At 58.4% G+C, this 23,009-nt stretch overlaps 5 protein-coding genes across 5 annotated transcripts; all 5 read right to left on the bottom strand.

The window, feature by feature from the left end:
* Positions 1-747: 747 nt before the first annotated feature.
* Positions 748-1,677, bottom strand: LMXM_26_1590 (hypothetical protein, unknown function; the record flags this gene model as incomplete). The annotated part of the gene is made up of 1 exon (XM_003876411.1): positions 748-1,677. One exon carries the CDS (start codon positions 1,675-1,677, stop codon positions 748-750), a length of 930 nt encoding a protein of 309 aa, XP_003876460.1.
* Positions 1,678-2,595: 918 nt separating this feature from the next.
* On the bottom strand, positions 2,596-4,359 carry LMXM_26_1580 (conserved hypothetical protein; the record flags this gene model as incomplete). Its single annotated transcript, XM_003876410.1, has 1 exon — positions 2,596-4,359. One exon carries the CDS (start codon positions 4,357-4,359, stop codon positions 2,596-2,598), a length of 1,764 nt encoding a protein of 587 aa, XP_003876459.1.
* A 1,416-nt stretch (positions 4,360-5,775) lies between these two features.
* On the bottom strand, positions 5,776-7,833 carry LMXM_26_1570 (metallo-peptidase, Clan MA(E), Family M3; the record flags this gene model as incomplete). Its single annotated transcript, XM_003876409.1, has 1 exon — positions 5,776-7,833. The coding sequence occupies one exon, from the start codon at positions 7,831-7,833 to the stop codon at positions 5,776-5,778; it is 2,058 nt and encodes a 685-aa protein (XP_003876458.1).
* A 4,412-nt stretch (positions 7,834-12,245) lies between these two features.
* On the bottom strand, positions 12,246-17,864 carry LMXM_26_1560 (conserved hypothetical protein; the record flags this gene model as incomplete). The annotated part of the gene is made up of 1 exon (XM_003876408.1): positions 12,246-17,864. The coding sequence occupies one exon, from the start codon at positions 17,862-17,864 to the stop codon at positions 12,246-12,248; it is 5,619 nt and encodes a 1,872-aa protein (XP_003876457.1).
* A 2,540-nt stretch (positions 17,865-20,404) lies between these two features.
* Positions 20,405-22,585, bottom strand: LMXM_26_1550 (trifunctional enzyme alpha subunit, mitochondrial precursor-like protein; the record flags this gene model as incomplete). Its single annotated transcript, XM_003876407.1, has 1 exon — positions 20,405-22,585. One exon carries the CDS (start codon positions 22,583-22,585, stop codon positions 20,405-20,407), a length of 2,181 nt encoding a protein of 726 aa, XP_003876456.1.
* Between the last annotated feature and the right edge of the window lie 424 nt (positions 22,586-23,009).

Below are 23,009 nucleotides of genomic sequence, written 5' to 3'. Positions count from 1 at the left end.
TCGTGTGTGCGTGTGCACGCGGCGGTGTGCATGTCGGCCCCTATGCTCAGGTGGAAAGACAAGGGTTGCAAACAACAAAAGAAACGGACGAAATGTGTGCGTGGGAGTGTACGAGAAAAGTGATATCATTTCCTTTCGTCACACCCTAACGCCGCATGTGTTTAAGTTATACGAACGCGGTATACGTTGTCGTACTCGTCTCCACACACCATTGTGTCGCCTGCGAAGAGTGACGCCGTGCCCACTCTGGAGTGCATCTGGATATCAATGATGCTTTCCTTCGTGTACGCAGCATCGCCGTTCAGCACATGCATCTGTCCAAGTGATTTGGAACAGAAAAGTAAGCCACAGTGCTCTCGTGACGCGAACACAGCCGTTGTCCACAGGACGTCATCCGCAGACGACCCTGGCGTCGAGACCGCGGAACTAATGGATACTCTGACGGAAGAGAAGTACGTCCCATCCCACACAATGATCTTCCGCTCACAGCATGTGAATAGCAGGCTGTCGTCCGCGTTGAGGGAGGCTTTCCACACCAGTGAATTATGCCCACTAAGCTGTCCAATGGGTTGCAGATCGTAGGCATTGGGGATGTAAGCGCACTGGCTGCAACTACGTGAGAAGGCAATGAAGTCGTTCTTGGTGCTCTGCGTCGCGAGCGCTACAATGACGCCATGGGTTTCACACGGGATGTCTGGCAACACGCCGCGCATCTTGGCTTTGGAGGCCGTGAATTTCCGAACAAGGTTATCCTGAGACCCGCTGAAGACAAACTTGCCCTTGAGGCTCACCGCAACTGCCGTGACGATTCCCGGGTGCTCGGAGAAGCGGCACACCAGTCCGATCGTGTGATCCCGGAAGACCATGAAGTTGTCGCGCGCTGCCGTCACAATGTGCTTTCGATCGGGAGAGGAGAATGCCTAGCAGCGACCCTTGGTGACCCGCAAGCCGACACACCTCGGCGCCGTTGCTGATCATGTACACATGCGCGACATTGTCGTATCGGTGCGCCACAGCGTACAGGTTGCCATCGGGTGAGGTAGCGATGCACTTGGACCTGCTCGACTGGCTACACAGGCTCGTTACCTCGACGCCACGCATACGAATATTGCCGAGGGTCTTCAGGAGATGAGCGTCGTTCTGTGATTTTTCCTGAGTGGAGTGACCAGCGAGGGAGTCAAGAACGGCGTCGTCGTTCTCGCTGCTGGAGCTCAACTTGGGCAGCTTTGACTTATTACAATCCACCTGCAAGAGGTCTGCCCCACTTTCTACGTGAACCAAGGAGGAGACGAACTCGCTTTCCGTAAGGTAACCGTCCTTGCCGTGATCGGCTGCGGCCATCATCATCGCGGTAGAGGTGCGGCTCGCATCGTTGAAGCGCATGGTCAATAGCTGAATGGTCGACACTTTTCTTCTGCCCTCTGAGTTGACTATAGCAAAGATGCGCTTGAGATAGTCCTCATTGGCTTTGCATTCGTGGCGAGGCGTGACGTTGTTGAGCTGCGAGTAGACATCGCTCAAGATCCTGCTCAGCCGTCGTCTTCTGGCCCCAATGCGAAACCTGTTTCCTGCCGCTCCCGCTGCAGATGTCACCTCTGCAGACATGGGGAGTCGCTCAAGACTAATGCGGTGAAAGAATAGCGATGAGGGGGGATCTCTGCGCGCATGGCACACCATCTATTCTGTCCTGCTCGGATTGTTTATTCCGCTGCTGCAGGTCTGACCAGACCTGGCAGTCGGAGTCAGAAAACGGTTCATCACAGTTAAAGGACGACCGCGCATCTTCAAAGGAAGCACGTGGTGTTTGCTTGAGTACAGGTGTTGACAGTGTTGTGAGAGTCGAGCTCTTCGACGTCGTTGACACGGCGTCAGCAACGACAATCGAACGACTAAACAGACTCCCATTGCTACTGTGCTGCTGCGATATGCTCAAACAAGCCCCCCACACCCGAAAAGGGGGAAGAATGAATATATATATATACATGTATGTGTGTGTGTGTGACATCACCGGTGGAGGGGCACGCACGCACGCGTCAATGAAAAGAGAAGCGATAATAGAAAGCGGCACGGAGAGAAGGAAAAGGGGAGTGGGGCAGATGGAAGTGGGAGGGGTGCGCATGCCAGGAAGCAGCAGAACTACAAGAGCGTACATGCTGTGCGCGCTTGGGTTTGTGCGTGTGCGAGGAGGGGAGGCGAAGAGGGGGCGCCTCGAAGCACATCTTCAAAGGGCGAAGGTAGAGGGGGGAAGAGGCTATCAACTCTACATCAACGGCGACAGGCAAGAGTAGCAGCGTGATCATCATCGTCACGCCAGCCGTTGTGTTGATGTAAGCGTGGGTTCCTCCTCTGCAGTAGAGCAGTTTGTCCACTTGACTATCCTTCTCTGTAAGTGAATGTTTCCTTGTCTCTGGTGTGTGTGCGTGAGTGTGCTCGAATTGGGGACAGGACCTTTAGGCACACGTAGTCCCCCTTGTGGTAGGCTGTAGCAGCGGAAATGAAAAAGAGAACGGCACGAGTCATCACGAGCCGTGTCTGCGTTGTTGCCGTCGGCCTACTTTCCCTCACACACACACACTCACATACCCACCCCCTCTCTCATAGGTGAAGGTGAAAGCGCTGTGTGTAGTAGGGGGTGAAGGTGTAGAGCTCAAAGCCATCGTTGCCGTCGACGTTGCTGAGAGACCCGAATGCGATGCGGGTTGCTGGGGACAGCTTTTGTGTCGTGTGAAACAGCCGGGTGCCTGTTTGAGCGTCCACGCATACAAGCCCCGTGGAGACAGAGGAGACGGCCAGCAGGTGCCCGGCCATGGCCGTACTACACGCCCCTGACTGACCACCACCGAGGCGCGAGGTGAGCAAGGTGCACACCGGGTCTTTGTCAGACCCGAGGCGACGCAGATCCCAGAGCTTCGCCCCGCCATCGCGAGCAACAGAGACGATCCCGTAGGCAAGACCTTGTACCGCGTACATAGAGGTAATATCAGATCCATTGTGTCGAGGTGTGGGGTTGAAGGTGGCCTTGTTTCGCATCCGCCCCTCTGCGGTAACGACTTGAATCGTTCCGTTGCGCATGCCAGCAACGACGGCGACAGGCAACGAGGGATGGCCAAGCGCGCCGTGGAGAGCCAAAGCCGTTACATCAGTCGCCGCAAACGTGGCGAGGCGTACTCTGTCCCACTGACCATGACGCCAGATGAACGCAAACACACTTCGCCCGGCGCCGACACAAAAGGAAGTGTCGTTGGCGGAGGACAGCGGTACATCAGGCGGCTTTTCCGCATTCCCGGGGCAGCAGCACGTTACACTCGACAGTTGCAAGGCCCTGGGGAGCACCGATTCCAGCTTCAGTGTCGACAACGGGTGCTCTACCGTGAACCTGTTGCTCCAGGTGTACACGAGGCGTATGTTAAGAGCGTGGGAGGTGGTGACCACGAGCAGACAACACACGCACCCGCTTGTTGCCTCGTCATCGTCGACAGCTGTGCCGTACGACGAAGACCGTTCATGCTGACAGTACATCCCGACACACCGCTGCGCAGTGGCCGCATCGATTGTGGTAACACATACCGACATGAGAGCGGCACCGCGAGTAGTAGTGGTAGCACTGTTGTCGTATCGCAAGTACCACAAGCGCCCATCCCGCCCACTTAGGCTCCACAGGATGCCCAGCGAATCATCGTAGCAGCACACGTCGTCCACGTGAAGTGGAGGGACAAGCTCAACCGCGTCCCATGTGTCGTACCGAGCCTCTCTCAGCAATCGCGGGTGAGCCATGGAGAAGCACCAGCGAGACAGGAACGCCATGCGTTGAAAGCGCGTGTCAATCAGAGGATCATGCCAGCTGTTCTGGCGTCCCTGTGCTGTAAAGGAGGTGATCTTTACCAGAGGGGTGGCGACTTCGCCAGCATTTTCTTCAGCTTTCTGAGGCAACACTTCCTTGAAGACGAAAAAGTCGTTATCGGTCGCTTCCGACAGCCTCACGTTGACGGGCGGACGAGCGGCAGTGACACCACTACCAGCTGCTGCTGCTGCCGCCTCCGTTACTCGTTGTAAGACCACCATATCTGCCGGTAGTGGACGGCGTCGCCGAAGGGGCACACGACCGTCACCAAACCACCTCTCCGGGGAGCAGCGCGCCTGCAGCACATGAACGTACATGTCACGCGAGGGAATATAGATGGCACCTTTGCGAACCTCGATCGATCGGCCATCAGGCATCGTGAAGCGCATGGTTTCGCAGCGGGTGGCCGACGAAGATGCTCGGACAATACCACGTTGTTCTCTTCGCTCACGGTGGAAGTTCCGATGCAGCTCTTCTTCCAGCCCCGCATCCGAGGAGGAAGAGGACGAGAACTCCATGGTCAACGGTCACTACGCGCCAGTATGTGGTGCGCCAGCGACAGGGGGTGCTTTCGGCCCTCTCCACACGCAATCATCACGGTGCACAGCGGGCCGACAAATGGCCAGCTGATCAAAGCGGCACTACGAGGAAGAGAGGAGAGAGGAGGTTCCGTGTGCAATCGGTTACTGTGCAGACGCACGATCAGGGCAGGGGTGCGTGGAGAAGGAGGGGACAGAGGAGATGGTGTGGCAACGGCGTCACAAAAAAACCTGGCGCAGAAAGAGTGCATGGTTCTCCTGTTCGTTGCCTTGCCACGTACCCATTCCTACGCCGTACAACGTGCGCTAGGCTCCACTCTACCGGGTCTGTCACAGGCACCCATCGCGTGGTGCAACGCAGCCGTTGACACGCATCACAGCAGTGCGCCGGCCCAGCCATCTGTGGACGGCCCCTGACCCAAAACTCTACCCGCCCACCCGCTCCGCGGGTCGACTCAGCCTCCCCAGCAGTAGGCAGTGTGGGGCCCGGGTGAGGCGCGCTGGAACCACGCTGGCACCTCACCCATCGCATGGATGGCACAGGCATGGCCACGGCTGCGGGCCGCACCGACGCAACGCCGTCCAGGGATTGACCGCCGGCATCCGTGCCAACGCATCGCACTGACCTCCCCACACCGTAGGTGCCCTGGCCGTGTCACCACCAGGAGTGGCTCGACGCTGGCTGGGACGGGGGCTGCTCGGCCTCCCCAGAAAGCTGTTACTAGCCCCTGTGATACCACGCGGTGAGGTGTTGTCCCTCATCAGCGAGTGTGTCGGTGTCGAGCGAGTAAAGCGAATCAAATGACTTTCTTTGGAACCTCTCAAACCACCGTAATGGAGTGTGCATCGTTGAGGAGCATCAGCAAAGGGCGTGGCCAGCGTCGAGTACAGAAGGCGGCATCTCGCAGCAGCTGGAATTAAAAGTTGTACACTCATGCCCTGCCTCGTCTCCTGCAAGCTCATTCCTCGGAAAGTGCGAGGACGGCATCACCACCGAAAACAAGGCTTAAGGGAGATGCTCAAGCGTAGCTAAGACGCCTAATATATGGACACAAGCACAGAGTGAAAGTGAGTGTGCCTGTACGCTGGATGGACTCAAGAGCATTTGGCCATGCGATAATAGGAGAGGGACCGAAGTGAGCACCTAGACACACCACCCGGCGTGCACTACATAGCCAGCCGAGTTCCCCAACAATAGAGACCATATACACACACATAAAAGATAGGACCACTATAATAAATCACATACATGTACACGTATGAGTATGAGGACGTGTGGCGTCTGTAGAATAGTTGAGAGCCAGAGCTGCAAGACGTGAAAGGGAGGGGCCCCAACCGTGTCCCTACGCACCTGCCGTCTTTCACGCTTGGCAAACACCGTGCCGCCGCCTCATCCTACACACCAATGCTGCGCAGGAATGCCTCATTGTTCGGCTCGCGCCCGAGGAACTTGACAAGCATGTCGTTCGGGTCCTGGCTGCCGCCGACACCGATGATGCAGTCCACGTAGCGGCAGCCCATCTTTGGGTCGAGGAGACCGTTGTGCGAGCGGATGTACTCGAACAAGTCCAAGGCAAACACCTTGGACCACATGTACCCGTAGTAGCCGGCACCGTAGCCCGTCAAGTGCCCGAATGCGCTCTCAAAGTGCGTGTTGTGCTCGTACTGCACACCAGGCATCACGCGCGGCTCCAAATCGTAGAAGAGCTGCGTAGTGTTGAGGCTGTCGCGCGGCTGTGTCGAGAATGGCAGTCCGAAAATCTGAAGCGAATATGTCGCGAACTGCAGCTGGCGAAGCGTGTCGCGTCCACTGAAGGCGTTCTTCGATGCCACCTTGGCGTCGATCAACGCGCGTGGCAGCGGCTCCTTCGTCTTGTAATGGCTCGTGATCGTCTGCAGAATTTCCGGTTCCCACAGCCACTCCTCAAGCATTTGGGACGGCAGCTCTACGAAGTCACGCTTCACACGCGTGCCTGCAAAGGTCGCCATACGCGTCCTCCCCATCAGAGAGTGAATAGCGTGGCCAAACTCGTGGAAGAAGGTTTCGACGTCGTCGTGGAGGAACAGCGCCGGCCGGTCGGCTGTGGCTCCTGGGAAATTCGCAATGACAACGGCCAGTGCCGGGGAGAAGTCGTTTCCATCTTCCTTGAGAAGCACGGGCGGCACCACAGAGTGGCAGCACGCGTGCGAGTACTTGCCTTCACGAGGGAATAGATCAAGGATGATATAGCCCAGCATACAGCCGCTCTTCTTGTCCTTGACCTCCAGGGTCTTTACTTCGCTGTGCCACAGCTCCGACCCGTTGTCGACCTGCAGGAACGTGATATCAAAGAAGGACTGGTAGATGTCGAAGAGCGCTTTCACTGTCGCGTCCATCGGGAAGTACTCCTGGATCTCTGTCTCGCTCACATTCAGCAGCGTCTTCTTGATCTGGTTGATCATGAAAGGGATGTCGTAAGCCTGGATTTCCCCTGCAGGCGACAGCGAGCAGCTGGGGTGCAGGTGCTTCTTGAGCAGCTCCGCCTCCGTCGCCCACTTCTTCTGCACCTTCGGGATCAGGTTTTCCACAAACGCCTGCGCCATCTCCGGCTTCTTCGCCATCTTGTCCGAGATGTACAGATGGGCGAAGGATGGGTAGCCGAGGAGGACTGCCAGCTGATGGCGCTTTTCGATGATGTCCTTCAGCACATTGTCGTTCACGGGGTACGCGCGATTTGTGAAGGCTTGCGCCACCGCCTGACGCGTTGACGCCACCTCGCAGTTCTTCATTACGGCGAAGTAGGTCGGGTAGTCCATCTTCACCGTGCACTCACCAGCCTCCGTGCGCTGCAGTGCCGACAGCACACTCTCCGGCACGCCCTTCAGCGCATCCACCGTGAAATGCACCTCGGTCTTGTCTTCGCTGATGTTCTGCTGAAACACAGTGCACAGCGACGCGAGCTCCTTTTGCAGCTGCACGACCTTCTGGAACTCTTCCTCTGGCAGCTCCATACCCTTGCGGCGGTAATCAGCAAGCTGCTCCTCCATCCAGTACGTGTATTCACGCGGTGCCTTCCCGCTCGCGTACACGGCCTCATACGCCGGCGTGGCACACACCTCCTTCAGCGCAGAGTACAGCTGGCGGTTCGACTCGAAATTGTCGATAGAAAAAGTCTCGAGCTCTACGACGCGGTTGGTTGCCTCGTCACGCACCTCCTTGCTCGGAGACACGCTTGCGATGACGGACAGCAGACTGGCCGACACCTCCAGTTCAATTGACGCCATATCAATGGACTTGGCGGTGTTTTGGAAGGTGCGGTTGGGAGGAGCGATGCCGTAGATCTTCCCCAGCGACTGCTCTGCGCGATGCTTCGCTGCCTTAACCAGGTCCTCGCATGCGGCAACCGTCTTGGGAAACAGTGCGGCGCATTTTCCGACTGTGGAGATATCTGCAAAGATTGAAGTGGCGGCCATCGAGGAGGCAAGTGAAGGCGGTCTTCAGAGAGAAATGGTCTGAGTGCTTATTGTAGACAGAGGAAAGGCAGCTGTGTGAGGGAAAACAAGGAGATGCAACGAAAAAAAAATACGGAAAACCAAAGTGCTTTGCAGGGTGGAGTGGAAGAATCTGAGATGACCGCGTCCGTAAAGAAGAGGCACTTTGCTTCATCCAGGCGCAAGGATATTGCTGCAGCATAGGGCAATCGATTGTAGCAGGCTTTTCCTTGCTGGTCGGGAGTCACGACAAGGGAAAGGGACAGTCATGTTTTTTTTTTCTGCAGACGACGTCGTGGAGCTGGCTCCGAGAGCATAGAGACTCGAAATGAGCGGAGGATGTAATGGAGCTTGCTGAGTGAGCGGCGTTTGAAGCGTGCAGGCAATCCGTTAGGCCCCGCCACTGGGTTCTGCTTGTCTGCGCGCCGGACTCTAGTGGGTACATTTTCTCCCAAAAAGGTACAGCCCAGATGAGAAAGGCTCACGTCAGCCGCCTTTTACTGCGCTTTGTAAAGCAGGAAAATAAGACTTGGTAAGCAGCGCATTCCAGAGGCTCGTTTCAGCACACCAAGCAGTTGCTGCAGGAGTCAGCGCATTTGGTGGCCCTGGTCGACTTCCTCTATGATGGAGCGGAAGAAAGAAAGAAAGAAAAAGAAAGCGTGTGCATTCGTCTTTTCTAGTGAGTAGGAGAAATAGTAAACAAAGAGCGCTTTGGCGCTGGATGTGCCGTCGGCCTCCGCCTTTTTGTTGAACAACAAGGTCGTGCCAGCGAATTTTCGCTGTTCTGCCATGCGCAGCCAATCACAAGCAAAATAAATAAATAAAGAAAATGCTGAAAGGAGTGACGAAGGAAGGCAAAAGCACGTTGTCTCATGAAAACCTCACGTACGCATTCCACACAGGCACGCAAACCTATGAAAGACGCGGAAAATGATTACTTGCACGTCTCACAAGCAGAGGCCCTTCTGGGGAAAAAAAATCAATAGCCACCGACTAACGGCCTTTACCGCCACACAGCGATGATTTCCTTTTATTATATATATATATATATATTGGGGTCGTGAAAAAGATCAGCTCGTGCGTTAGCAGAGATACTCAGAAACGAACAACGGCAATCGAAGCTGAGACATTGCGGGTTAGGGCATCAGTGCTAGCACAGACACTCGAGCAACAAAGGTAAAGAAACAGGTCTGTGAAATAAGTATCCGGAGAGCATCCGAAAAAGCGCAACGGCCACAGGGAAAAAGCAGTAATCTTGGCTGTGCAGCCCTCACAAGGACAGCTCCGGAGACGAAAGGCTGATTGTAGTGCTTACACTTTCTTCCCGGCTTCGGAAATCCTCATCTTTTTCTCCGACTTCATGTTCCCTGAAACTCCTCAGTGCATTGATGCCGCTGAAGTGTAAGTGTGACACCTTGGGAAAACCAACAGAGCAAGCGGAAAGCTCGCTACCGTCAAAGACTGAAAACAAAAAAAAAACGCAAGCACAGTACACCTTGGCAACCAAAACACCTAAAAGCATGAGACTGGCCTATCAGGGGGGCCAGACGTCGCCGAACAGAAAAAAAAACGAAACAAAGATTTTTCTTCTCGCGTTCCTTGCTCAGGGTATATATTCTGCGCCCTACAACGTGCGCTAGGCTCCACTCTACCGGGTCTGTCACAGGCACCCATCGCGTGGTGCAACGCAGCCGTTGACACGCATCACAGCAGTGCGCCGGCCCAGCCATCTGTGGACGGCCCCTGACCCAAAACTCTACCCGCCCACCCGCTCCGCGGGTCGACTCAGCCTCCCCAGCAGTAGGCAGTGTGGGGCTCGGGTGAGGCGCGCTGGAACCACGCTGGCACCTCACCCATCGCATGGATGGCACAGGCATGGCCACGGCTGCGGGCCGCACCGACGCTACGCCGTCCAGGGATTGACCGCCGGCATCCGTGCCAACGCATCGCACTGACCTCCCCACACCGTAGGTGCCCTGGCCGTGTCACCACCAGGAGTGGCTCGACGCTGGCTGGGACGGGGGCTGCTCGGCCTCCCCAGAAAGCTGTTACTAGCCCCTGTGATACCACGCGGTGAGGTGTTGTTCCTCATCAGCAAGGTAGCAGCTGAGAATCGCGCGAAAGAGACAGACTTATTGATGTACCTTGGTGACAGTACGTATTTTGTTAAAGGAGCGGCTTTCACTGACAGGGCAGAACGAAATGTAAGCATCACGAATGGCATGGGATGTAGTCTTGCTTGATGATCGAGTGACTTTAAAATCCTCGCCAGACGGTCCAGAGGAGAGTTCACTTGACTGCGACAAGCAGCGACAGGCAGGGTGACTAGTGACTTGTATTTTGTCCAAGAGGAGAAAGAGTATTCGCTGATGGCGTGACCGCATTCGCGTGTACGGGATCAGATGCGAGTCTCTTGATGTAGGCGAAGGACGGACACCGCCGTGCGGAAAAACAAACAAACCTGCGAGGAAAATGCGTCTAGATGGGGTTCGGGCGGAAGAGCGGTATGCTCTCGGCAACGCGCGTAGCCGCATGGCGGGAAATCGGGGAGGCGGACATGTCTTGATGACTGACTGACGCCAAATGAGGCTGGCGGTCGAAAAGGCGGGCTGGCACGTGGAAAAGGGTATTTTCCGAGACGATGGACGGCGCATTTGCTCTTTGTGGGTTGAAATACCTGGGTTGTTGTTCTCTGGGGGGAATTCTTGTCATCTATCGTGGGCCGGGTCCAAAGCAAAAAAAGACCTGCTGGGTGCCGAGGAGCGGTGGCGGTGGTGGGGGTGGGCCCCGTTGCCTCTGGGCTCCCGCTGAGGGGTGTTGCTGTGGGCGGTCGGGTGCGCCCCGCGGGGGCCGGGGGGGGGGGGCGCCGGTCGCCGGGGCCTTGGCGCGGCCCGGGGAGGGTTTTGGCGCGCCTGGCGGGGCGGGGGGAGGGGGGCGCCTAGGAGCGGGTGGGGGCATTTCGCGGAATCCTTGGCCGGCCGGGTTTCGATGCCAGCGGCCGCGAGCACCCCGCCTGGAAAATCAGGTGGCCAAGTCAATCATTCGATAGCCGAGAGGCGGCCCGATGCGGGTGCGCACGCCGGCGCTCATTTTCGTTTTTTGTGGGTGCGCGATGGGGCGGCGCGGCAAGCTGGAAAACGGCGGCGCACGGGCAAAATAGCCATACGGCCTAAGCTTTGCTGGCGGGGGTGTTCAAACCGGAAGGAGATCAAGGCGGCTTCGGCAGCGAGGCGGCCGTTCACTGAAGCGGGTCAAAGTACACAAAAACTTGACGCACAGGAGACTCAGCCGTGTCGTATGCTTGGGCAAATGTGACCGCGGCACCAGCGGGGGGCGCGGATGGGGGCCGGTTTGGCTGTGGCCCGTTGCGGGCTACACGATGGAAAATCCGTCCCCGCCGCCGCTGTCGCCATGTGAAGCGTGTGGGACGTCGATGGCTAGGAACGGAAAGTAGCCAGTAGAGGCGCGTGGGGTATAGCCGCTGCCCTGGCCCGTGTAGGGGCTGTCGGTCCAGCACTGGCGGGGGCGCTGTGCCCTCGTGCCTGGCCTCGACCTTTGTTTATGATCCAGCCGGGTGCACTGGTGGTGGACGCTGCGGTGACGGATGGGCTGGTGCGCCACCGTGTGCACAGAAAGTGCCGAGACTTCGGAGGCATTTTTTCGGGGTTGGCTCAAGTCTGACTGGTGTAGTGGCGCTACGGCACGGTCACACGGGCATTCCCTCACAGCTTCGCATCGGGTTAGCTGGCGCTTGCGTGTATTACTGCAGTGCTTGTCAAGGCTTTGTTGCGCACGCTTGGTAGCGTGCAGAGATGGCAATGGATTCTCTTCGTCTGCTTGACGTCGACTGCGCTGCGTGAAACTCCGTAGGTCCGTAAGTTCACCCTGCTCACGGCGCTTGGCTGCCACGTCGGACGCCGTTGAGCAGCAGAGAAGGGGCGCGGCGCTCGAAGGCGCACCAACTGAATCGATGCTGTCACTGGAGTGCGTGCGTGAGGTGCGCGAACCCATTGTTTTGTGGACCAGCAAAACTATTGAGACTGATGACTTCGGAAACCGAAAATGCACACATATATGTACATTGTGCGCACACGTGTGCATGCGTGCGGATGGACGTGGTACGCGTCAGGGGAGGAAGCAAGAGCGGAAAGGCGAGAGATGTCCGAAGAGAGAGAAAGAATGGTGTGCACTGCACTACTGGGAGAATATCACCGAAAAACAAAGGCCGCACCAGAGAAACGGTACTTTGGGGTGCACACTAGTGGACATGAAGCGAGTAACGAATAACCCGAGGCGATGGGTTCGGCAAGGCGGAGCTCAGCTGAGTTCCAAGGAGATGCATGTAGAGCTAAGAGACAATGCAGAATCAAAGTACACACGAATGCGCACTCCGCTCACGACGCAGTCTGCGGCGGCACAGGATACTCGAGCAGCAGCAACGCCTCGGCTGGGGCGATGCGGCCAAACTGCGTGCGCCTCTGCAGCGCATCGGCATCCCTTGTGTGAGAGCCAAGTATTGTTGTTGAAGCTGGGCTCTGTGGCTCCTGCGCCGCTTGCTCGCGCAGCCGGACAGACCGCCGGTAGATGACTTCCTCGATGGTGTGGGGTGCGAAGAAGTGGTGCACGATGACCTGCTTAAGCTGGCCAAAGCGGTGGACGCGCCCGACGGCCTGCTGCTCAATGGCGGGGTTGAGGTTTGGCTCAAGGAAAATGACGTGATTAGCGAAGGTCAAGTTGAGGCCGGCGTTTGCGCTGCGCGACGTGACAAACAGAATTCGGCGCTGCGACAGTACCGAGTCACCACTAGGCGGCTGCATCGCACGCATCGCACGCTGCCGCTGCGCCAGCGATGAGGCGCCGCACACCATGTGCGGGGCGTAGCCCTGCCCTGCCACCGCATCGTGCGCCAGTTTCAGAAAAGTGGGATATTTGGAGAACACCAGCACGCCGTCATCCGGCTGCGTACGCCAGATCTCCTCCACCACTTCCAAAAAAGCGCGCACGCGGCTGCCGTCGCCGATGCATGCCAGCACCGCATCCACTTCCTCATCGCCTGAGTGCGCAGTTGCCACTCTGCAGCAGTCGTCATCGTGCTTCGTCTCTGTCGCTGCTTCCACTGGTACCGCTGTGTCAACCGTCACGACGCGTTTCTCCTCCAGCATCGACTTGCGATCGCGGCAGTATGGGCACTTGGCGCTCACGTTGCCTGCTACCTCTCGGCTCGCGTCAATGACGCCAAGCACGCACTCCTTGCAGAACATGTGGAGGCACTTCAAAAGAGTTGGCGCTGCCATGTTGTCCATGCAAACACCGCACTGCGGCAGCAGCGGTGGCACCTGCGCCAGCTCGGCCAGCGTCGTTGCCGTTTCCTCTGGTACACTTGAGTCACTGAGGAGACCAGGCTTGCGCGCTGCTGCCATCGACTTGACCCACTCCAACGCCTCCTGCGGTGTTGCCGCGACGAAGGAGGCCGCCAGCAACTCGGTAATGCCGGTGCTGCAGACGCCATTGTCGTTCATGAGCCGGGCCCCTCGCAATATGTGCGCCTCGATGTCTCCGCGTAGCAGCTTGTCGTTGCCCACTCGTGACGGGTGCAGGCACAGCCGACACAAATCCTGCACCCACTGCATGACGTATCCCATCCGTGATGACAGGATACCCTGGCGATGCAGGCGCGCCGCAACATTCATGATGACGAGAGCGACACGGTCATACAGGCGCATCTCGTCCGCGGTGAGGGCCGCAGCATGAACTTGATAGCGTGCAGGGGTCAGCTGAAGGTCGCGGCTCACCTGCTCATTGCGCTCATGTCGCACCATGGTGAGCGTAAGCACTTCAAAAAAAGTGTTCGGCAGGCACGGCAAACCGATTCGGAGATTGCGCGGAGGCGTCCATAGCCGGTATTCGGAGGGAATGTTCGTTAAACTCGCCTCCGAGGCACTGTAGACGTCGCGCTGCATGCACTGGGCGCACAAGCAAAATACGACGTCGTTTACCACCGATACCGGGAGGGTATTGAAGTGACGACGCACCCACAGGGAGCGCAGACCCCGATTCACTGAGTCGGCTAGAGAATGACCAGCCGTGACAGACGCTGACACGTTGTGCGTGTTCAGATAGGCATGGATCAAGGATGCGTGGCGGAATGGAGGGCGACTAAGCAGCCGCGCCGCGCTGTGCATCCCGAGAAAGCGCAATGCAAACCCTAGCGACTCTGTCTTGTTGTTGTTGAGCGGGGTGCCCGTCACGGCCCAGCGGCGCTCGCCACTCAGCAGGTGGAAGAGACTCGTGGCGCCGCACTTCTGCGACTCGTCCAGCACAACGCGGCGGAAGAGCAGGTCGGTGATGCGCAGAGCGGAACGCCCCGTCGTCTCGGCCACAGCCACGTCGGCGTAGTGCGCTTCCATATCGACCCAATACCCCGCCAGCACCCTCCCCAGCGGCGGAAGCAGCACGCGGCGCACCAGCTCGCGGCGTGTGGGGTCGGGTAGCGCGTACTCCTCGGCAGCGTGGTACAGGAGCGCCAGAAAGACTGACGTGTCGCTCGGCGAGCCTTGATCATCGAAGAGTCGGCACTGCGTGACAGCGTCTTGCCACACGGGTAGGGAAGTTGTTGTCGCGCTATAGGCCCTCAGCAGCTCCCACGTATGGTCGAGAAACGCATCACTGACGGCGCCGGTGTCTGGCAGACGCGTGTGGCGGCCGACGGACCTCGCAGTCGCATCCAACACTGCATTGTCAAAGGTCACGGAGATGGAGAGGGTGGGGCAGCGGAACACTGACACACCATCGACATCGCCGAGCTCGAGCGTCCACGTATTCGAGGAGGTGGTGGTGTCGCTCGCGGGCAAGGGCACCTGTAGCTTTTCTCCGCTACCTAGTTGAGCGTGGTCACGGCCACTGCCCCTGTGGCTGCCCCAAGTCCTCTGACCACCTTGCGGTAGTGGCACCACAGTGCAGTCGCAAATATGCGTCACCTCCAGTCTTCTGCCGGTGCCTCCAGCTTCCCTCATGCCTCCTGCTGCCGGCCACACCACGTCGCCGGCGTACCGCTGCACGGCCGCAAATAGCTCCGACGGCATCAAGTCTGACCAGCCATGCGATGCGGCCTTCGAACACACGGCATCATCCGCCTCATCGGCCGCACGCCCCAGCCAGAACTGCAGCCCGCACGCCTCCTGGCGCAGGTGCGTCGACAGCGTCTCGTACGTTGTGATGACAAAGTCGGCGCGACGCATGTCGTCCGCCGTGTACTGCGCCCGCTTGGCGCCGTAGAAGAGAATGTAGGACGCGGTTGGGTAGAACTTGTGAATCTCCTCGATCCACTGTGTCGCGATCGACAGCGGCACCACAACCAGCGTTGTGTGTGGTAGCCGCGTCGGCGCAGTCGGGTGGGGTACGATCCCAGCGCGGAAGTTGCCAAATGCCCAGTGGAGCACCTCTCGGGTAGACCACAGCATGCAGTTGCGCATTGTTTCTGTCTTCGCTGCCACCTGCCAAATCTTTCGCGCCCCCAGCGCTATCTCATCCACCAAGGCTTCAGCCTCTTCTCCCTCACTGTTGCCGGCCTCGCGGACTGCCCTGTCGTAAGCGCACAGCGTGAGTATCGACAGCGTCTTGCCCAACCCGACGTCGTCGCATAGCAAGCCACCGCGGATGCGCCCACCCGCCGCATTCCACGTCTTCCACGCCTCTGCCTCCGCCTCCCGTCTTGCCACCACAGGGCCGCCACCGCCACGCACAACGATGGTCTCATTCGTCGCTGCACAGTAGTGCATGACTCCGACCTGGCGTGCTGCCGGCATCGCTCCAGTGTCTACGTGGTAAAGCGGGACGGACACGTGCTCGCGATAGCCTTCGCACTCCTTATTCCACATCCGCTGCACATTCTCCAGCTGATGCCGCTTCAGCTCCGCTTGAATGTACTGCCGCGGCATCTGCGCATCTGGCAGCGTCTCTGTGGACTCTGCGGTCACTTGCGTCACGTAGTTCACTATCTGCGCCGCATTCATCGACCCCGTAAGCTCCAGCGTTGTCTGAAACCTGGAAAAAGAGCCCGCGGCGTAGAAGGTTGCGGCTTCTTGAGAGCCACCCGCAGCGACCGCCCCAGGCGCTGTCGTCGTCTCTTCGACAGCATCTACGTCTACCGCGGCGCTGGCCGTTCTTCCCAGAGTCACTGTATCGTTGTCCGAGAGGAGGTACGACTCGTCACGGCAGTGACGCAGCGCCGCCATGAACGGACCGTGTGCCTCCACAAACAGTACTCCGGCAGCAGCGGGATCGTGATGACTGTGGCACGAGCAGCCGCCGCCACGTAGCAGTGCCTCGGCCACGTGCTGACACACCTTCATGTGGGCAAAAAGCAGCCTTGCCTGCACAAAGCTGGCCGTGCTCGTGAACGAGCCCGTACTGAGCGTAGAGAACAACAGGGAAAGCGTTGGTTCCAGTGTCATGGAGAAATATCCGCCGTGATTAACATCTGCGCACGTGTAAGCGTAGCAGCGTCGGATGCGTGACTGAAGGTCTTCAGTATTGCGGTGCCACGGGTGCGTGGCGGTCTCTGGCAGGATCGCGCGGAGCAGCTCCTCTGCCCACGTCAGACAACCGGCCTTGGGCTTGATAAGCGCCCGCTGAGCTGCAGTGAACTTCGGTGACTTTGCCTGTTTATTTGTCGGCGGTGCCCACTTTCCGCCTGAGTTGGCCGCCATGTGCTGGTACCGCATCAAATCGCGTGTCCGATCCGCCGTGTATTGGCCCATGGACGCATCGAACGCCTTTGCCGCCTTGGCGATGGCGGGGAAGGATAGAAGCTGAAAAGGTACGTGCTGCCACCAAAGTCTGCTGAGACGCCAGTTGTGTCTCTCTCCCGAGCTCGTCCGGACCAAGAGGTGGAGGGAGACGTGTGTCTCACCAAACGGACAGCACTCCATCACATCCAACGGCTGCCCAGTGGTGGCGCGACACCCGTCCAGCAACCCCAGACGCTCGATCAGGCTTTTCTGGTCCATCAGGTGTATCTCTTCCACACTCGCTCGCTGCGACAACACCAAATACTGCGTCAAACATGAGAAGGCTGAGCAGCTCACACCTGCGACGCGGCAGGACGGGCATGCCAAGACAAGGAGGTCGGAGAATGCGTCATACTTGTCGAGCATGGAGAGAAGAAAGCCGAGCAGCTCCGTTGCTCGGGTCGCCGGGTCGTCGCCGTACCCGTTGCCGCCCTCCTCGCGCACCACGCGGGCAACGCGAGCACACTCGCTAACGATGAAGTATTGAACACATGGCAAGACTGCCCGCATAGCTACATTGCTGGGGTCTCTTGCGTCCAGCATTTGTGGTTTAGCGCTGGTGACGTCGTCGTCAGCCGGTTCCGCGGTCTCTCCAACCACCGCTGTCCCGGAAAGGGTATCTAAGTCACCCATGATGCAGTGTGCATGCGGTTGTGCAGCAAGCTCAATGGTGCGTCCCGTCATCAGCATAAAGTTGCGAGCCAACGCAGAGCGCATGTATACCAGCAGCGCTTCTTCCAGAAGCGGTGCCGCAGCGGGGCCCTCTAACCGCATCGACGGAGTAGCTCTCTTCCGAGACGCCCGTGCTGAGCCGGCAACGGGCTTCAGCTCGCCACCAACTGAGCCGCCCTTCTGTCCATCCGCGACGCCTCGAGCGCGTGATGGCTTCGCCGAGACGCGCGAGGGCTTTGGTTCTGTGCAGAGTACCTCTCCCGCCAGCGTTGTTTGACGCATGGCTCGTCGCGACGTTATTTCCGAAGGTGTCTCACACGCTTCTGCATCGACGTCGATGGGTGCAGGTGGCGGCGGAATCGAAGCGACGGAGTTTGAATCGGAGCTGGAGCGGGGAGGGGAGTACGAGGAGGAGAGCTGCGCCTCCTCAACGATATTGTGCTCGGGATCAGGTGCCTTGACAGCGGCAGTGGTGCTGCGGCTTCGGTTCCTCGCAGCAGATTCACCAGCCGCCACGCCTACCGCTTTATTTTTCGCGCGCTTCGTGGGCATGGTGAACGGTGTGCGGTCCTAAAAAGAACTTCGATGTAGAGGAGAGTGAAGGACGGGCGAGGAGACCACAGCCAGGAGGCTAGTGACTTCGCGCCATACAGAGGACACCATGAGCAGATGTGTGCACGCACGTACCCGCGCCCACGGGAGACGGCGAGGCAAACAGGAACGCAGACAGAAAAATGAGAAGGAAAATCCGAGGTGGGGTTGGGTAACGATGTGTGTGTTTGTGTGTGTGACGACGTCTTGTTGCTCGCGCTGTCTCTCTCCTCTCGCAAGGAGCTCACGGGTGAACGCACATGAGCACGAGCTGAGGGAGCCGTGCAAGCGCGGCGGAAGAGAGGGGCGGGATGGCGAGGAAGAATACCAGGGAGGAGGCGAGCAAGAAGAGCCGTGGGGACACGAAGTTTTTGTGTTCCGTGAATGCGGCAGAAAAGAAGGAGGAGGAGGAGGTATGACGAAGTGCCAGTGACGGGCAGCACCGGCTGGGGAGGAGGGGATCCAATTGCCAGAGAGCCGCAGAGGCTACGTGTGGGAGAGGGCATGCTTCTGGACGGCTCAAGGGAGGATTGCACCCTCGAATGAAGTGTGTTTCTCTTTTCGTTTTCCGCGTGTCACCTCCCCCCGCCTACCCTTCCTTGGCTCGGAGGTCTGTTGCTCCCTCTTCCCTCGTTCACGCACGCGCACACATATACATGGCTGATGTGTGTGTGTGTGCTGTAGTGTAACGTATGCTTGTGGTGGCGGTTCAACGGGTGGCCCCTGAAAGATGCGTTTGCAGAGAAGTGAGAGGGGGGAGGGAGGAGGGGGGAGGAGGGGGAGAACAACAACAACAAAGGGAGCCAGACAGGAAAATAGCTCTTGCCACAGCCATGCTGGTCTCATGCTGAAGAGCAGCGTCGCCAAAGACAGCGATACCCACACCATCATCACGTACACACACACGCACACACACACACACACACGCAAAAAAGGGTGGAGAGGGGAGAGGGGGGTCACAGAGAGCAAGCAGCCAAAGAAAACAACAACGAAGCCGTCGACGCCACGCAAGCAACAAAGGAGAGAGCCAACTAAACAGCAACAAACAAAGCAGCCATGTGCGACACCCACGTCCACAGTGTGATGCTGCCATGCGCAACATGCGTGCACCCCTCTGCCAACCACCCAACCTGTCTTCCACATCGGAGCGTGAGAGCAAGCAAGCAAACAGAAGAAGTGACACGCCCATTCCCTCCAACAAAGCCATCAACACATAATGGCGGCATCAAGGAAGATGCATAGGGGACGAAGAATAACGAAGAAACAGAGTGGAGGGGAGGAGAGGAGGGTCGGCGATATGGAGAGCGCCAGGGCGCGTCGACTCAGGACGTCACGGCAGCGCTTGCCGTTGCAAAGGCACGCAGACGCAGACACGTACGTACGCGTGATGGAGGGAGGCAGAGTGAGGGGAGGGGGGGGGTCGAGAGAGAGAGAGTCACCAACACGAGCGAAATACATGTGCGAGGATAACAGTAAAAACAACAACACGGAAGGCGGGAGATGGAGAAGGGGTGGGGGAGGGAGTCGCAAAGAAAGAGCAGCACATGAAGCAAAAGAGGGGGAGGGATAATTTTTTATTTTCAGAAGCCGGCTATGACTTTTGTGTGTGTGCGTGCGAGTGCGAGTGCACACATAGTGCGTTCGCGTTCGCACAGAGCGAGAGAGAGGGAGAGAAAGCCGTGAACACGCGGGGGGGGTAAGGCAGCACAAAGACAGGCGATTCAGGAAGAGTTCTTGAATCCCCCCTTCTCCTCTTCCGCCTCTCTCTCTTCCCTGATGAACAGGCGTTGTGGTGATTGCACACCGAGGGGCCACCGCCAACACGCTGCAGTGGCTGTTTCGCCACACAGAACCTCTCCGTGTACACGCGGAAGCTAGAGTCATTCACCTGTTCAACCACTCTTCCACAGACGTGTATAGACGTGCACCAACGCACGCTTTACGTTCGCGAATACGTGCAGCCGAGATTTGTGTCTGCCATAGCCGAGAGGCCAACACACACACACATATATATATATATATAAAGAAAGCACACAAAGCAGGTCCCTTCATCAGCGCTACGCGTGTGCGTCTCTTCGCCCGTCGCCCTTTTCGTTATGATTTCATTTTTTTTTTGCCGTGTTGCGTATCCTGAGCAACACATCGTCCGTCATCCCCAGCCTCATGGTCTAGGCGGTCAACGAGAGCTCCCCGGAAGGGAGAGAAAGCAGACGAGACGAGGAAAGGATATCGGCACACCCAACATGAGCACGTTCGCATACACACGCACGCACAGACACATGAAGGTGCTTGGGATCTTTTTTTTTCTGTTCCGCTCTCTCCTACGTGAGCGGCAATGGGACCTCTTCCTGGGGCGAGGGGCGGGGGAGGGGGACCGGGGGACGGGGGGACGGGAGAGAAGGCACGGGCATGTGGCACCATGTTCAAAAGGAAAGCCTAAGCGCGCGCCATGAGCGCACTCTCTGCTTGTGAACCCTCCTCCCTTGATGGTTGAACGGCGTCTAGTACGTCACCTTAGGGTATCCGTGGCGCTCCTGGTACGGCACGTACGGGCGAGTCGAGAAGAAGCGGTTGCCATCGATGGCCATCTTCTTCAGTGTCTCAGTGGGGGCAAAGTAGTCTTTCTTCGTCTTCCGCTGCAGTTGCTCCAGCGCCGCAACAACGTTGGCGATGCCACGGTGGTCGGCGTACTGCAGCAACCCGCCACGGAACGGCGGAAAGCCGGTGCCCCACACCATCCCCGTGTCAACATCCTCGGGTGACATCGCGATCCCCTCATCGAGGATGCGGGTTGCTTCGTTCACCATGAGCAAGACGCAGCGGTCCACGATCTCCGTCTTTGAGACGGAGGCGCTCAGCTCCTTGCCGAGATACTTTTGCAGGAGCCCATCGTTCAGCCCCGCGTCCTTCCCTTCCGCCGTGTAGGTGTAGAAGCCCTTGTTGTTCTTGCGGCCAAGGTAGCCGTCTTTGACCATCTGGGAGATGGCCGTGCTGACGCTGAAGCGGTCGCTCTTCAGGCCGTTGGTCAGTACCGGCCCCACGTGACAGGCGACGTCGAGGCCAACCTCATCCAAGAGGCGGAAGGGCCCCATTGGCATGCCAAAGGCCAGAATAGCCTCATCCACACACGCTGGGTGGCACCGCTCGTCCACCGCCAGCCGCCCGGCCTCTGCCATGTATACACCGAGGATGCGGTTCACCAGAAATCCCGGGCCATCGTTCACGATGATTGGGATCTTGCCCGTCTTGAGGGCGAGGTTGAAGATGGCGGCCGCGGCCTCGGACGAAGTACTCTTGCCCTTGATGACCTCCACCAGCGGCATCTTCGATACAGGGTTGAAGAAGTGCATGCCGACGATGTTGTGCGGACACTTGGCCATCGTCTGCATCTCGGTCAAGCTCAGCGAGGACGTGTTCGTGGCGAAGAGGCTCTTGGAGTGGAGGACGCCGTCCTGCTCCAGCTGCTGAATCACCTTCTTCTTGATGTCCATCACCTCCACGGCGGCCTCGACAATAACGTCCGCGTCGCGAAGCACTTCGTTGGTGGTGCCGCCCGTCACGAGGGCCATCTTCCGGTCCAGCTCTGCCGTTACCATGCGCTTGCGGCGCACGGCCCGCTCAAACTCGGCACGGACGTTGGTGATGCCCCGCTTCACGGACTCCTCTTTCAAGTCCTTCACTGCCACCGGGATATTGTTCTTGGCGAAGTAGTGCGCAATGCCGGAGCCCATGACGCCAGCGCCAATCACACCAACGCGGTTCACGGGCATCACCTTATCCTTGGGCACGCCCGTCTTGTCCGCGCTCTTCTTCATGCCTTCTTGCAGAAAGTACAGGGACATCTGGTTCTTCGCCTCTGGGCTGCACAGCAGCTCAGCGAAGCCGCGGCACTCCTTGTCAAAGCCCTGCTGGTTGCTGTGCGTGGCGGAATACATGATGCACTCCAGCGCCTTGTACTGCGCAATGTATTTGCCCTTTGTCTTCTTGTTCAGCATCTTGATGGTCTCGTCCGCGATCTTGCGGCGGCCGAAGGTTGTGCGCTCGAGCACCTGATCCATCAGCGAAATGTTCTTCCGCTTCGATAAGCGAGCGGGCTTGTCGGACAGGTACTGCCCAGCCCACTTGCGCACGCCCTCGTAGAAGCGGTGCTCGCCATTCCACCGGTCGTCGGCGGAGATGATAGCGTCACACGCGCCAGCCGACTTGGCTTCCTGAGGCTTGATCTGCTTCGAGGTCATGATCCACTGCACCGTCTTGGTAAGCCCGCACAACCGCTGCGTCCGCACCGTGCCACCGCCGCCCGGCAGAAGACCAAGCATACACTCCGGAAAGCCCACCTTCGCAGTGGAGGCCATTAGCCGCTGATGGCACGCGAGCGACATCTCAAAGCCACCGCCGAGGGCGAGGCCGTTGATAGCAGCGACAATGGGGAACTTCTCCTGCTCAATGCGATTGAAGAGCTGGTGCCCAACGGTCGGCACCTGCACCGCCACTGCTGGGTCCGTCACGGTGTACATCTGATCAATGTCAGCACCGACGCAGAACGTCGACTTGGCACTCGCCAGGATGGCGAATTGGGCTTCACCCTTCTCGACGAGAGACTCCACAATGTCCAGTGCTGCATTCATGTTCTTCACAAACTCCTCGCCCAACGCGTTGGCGCTCGACTCGGCGCGGTTCATGACGATCCATGCAATGCGGCCCGAGTCGACGTACACGGTAACGTGTCTCCCTGCCTGGTGCGTCTGCCACAAACGATTGCGCAGCACATCCTTGGGAAAGTCGTAGGCGGCTACCGTCGGCTTGGCAGCCGCAGGGGCACCAGCAGCGGCGGCGGTAGCGGCAGCAGAGCTGGCGGCAGTCGCAGGGCTTGCCTGCGTACCCGCTGGAGCACGGCGGGTGAGGATGACGCTCGGGAGGGAGCGGGGCACAAGAAAGCGACGCATTGGAGGACTGTGTGTGTGTTGTACGCGTATGGTGGGTATGCGCTGAACGATACGCGTATACGTATATATATATATGTGTGTGTGTGTGTATGGGTGGAGGCGAGCAGAAGGGCTAAAAGGAGGTGGGGTGTGAAGGGCACTTCCGAGGAGAGTCACCACC

The sequence above is a fragment of the Leishmania mexicana genome, chromosome 26 (genome assembly GCF_000234665.1).
Source record: "Leishmania mexicana MHOM/GT/2001/U1103 complete genome, chromosome 26".
In the NCBI taxonomy this organism is placed as follows: Eukaryota; Euglenozoa; class Kinetoplastea; order Trypanosomatida; family Trypanosomatidae; genus Leishmania; species Leishmania mexicana.
The sequence above is the reverse complement of the archived record's forward strand: the minus strand, read 5'-3'. Positions and strand labels throughout refer to the sequence as shown.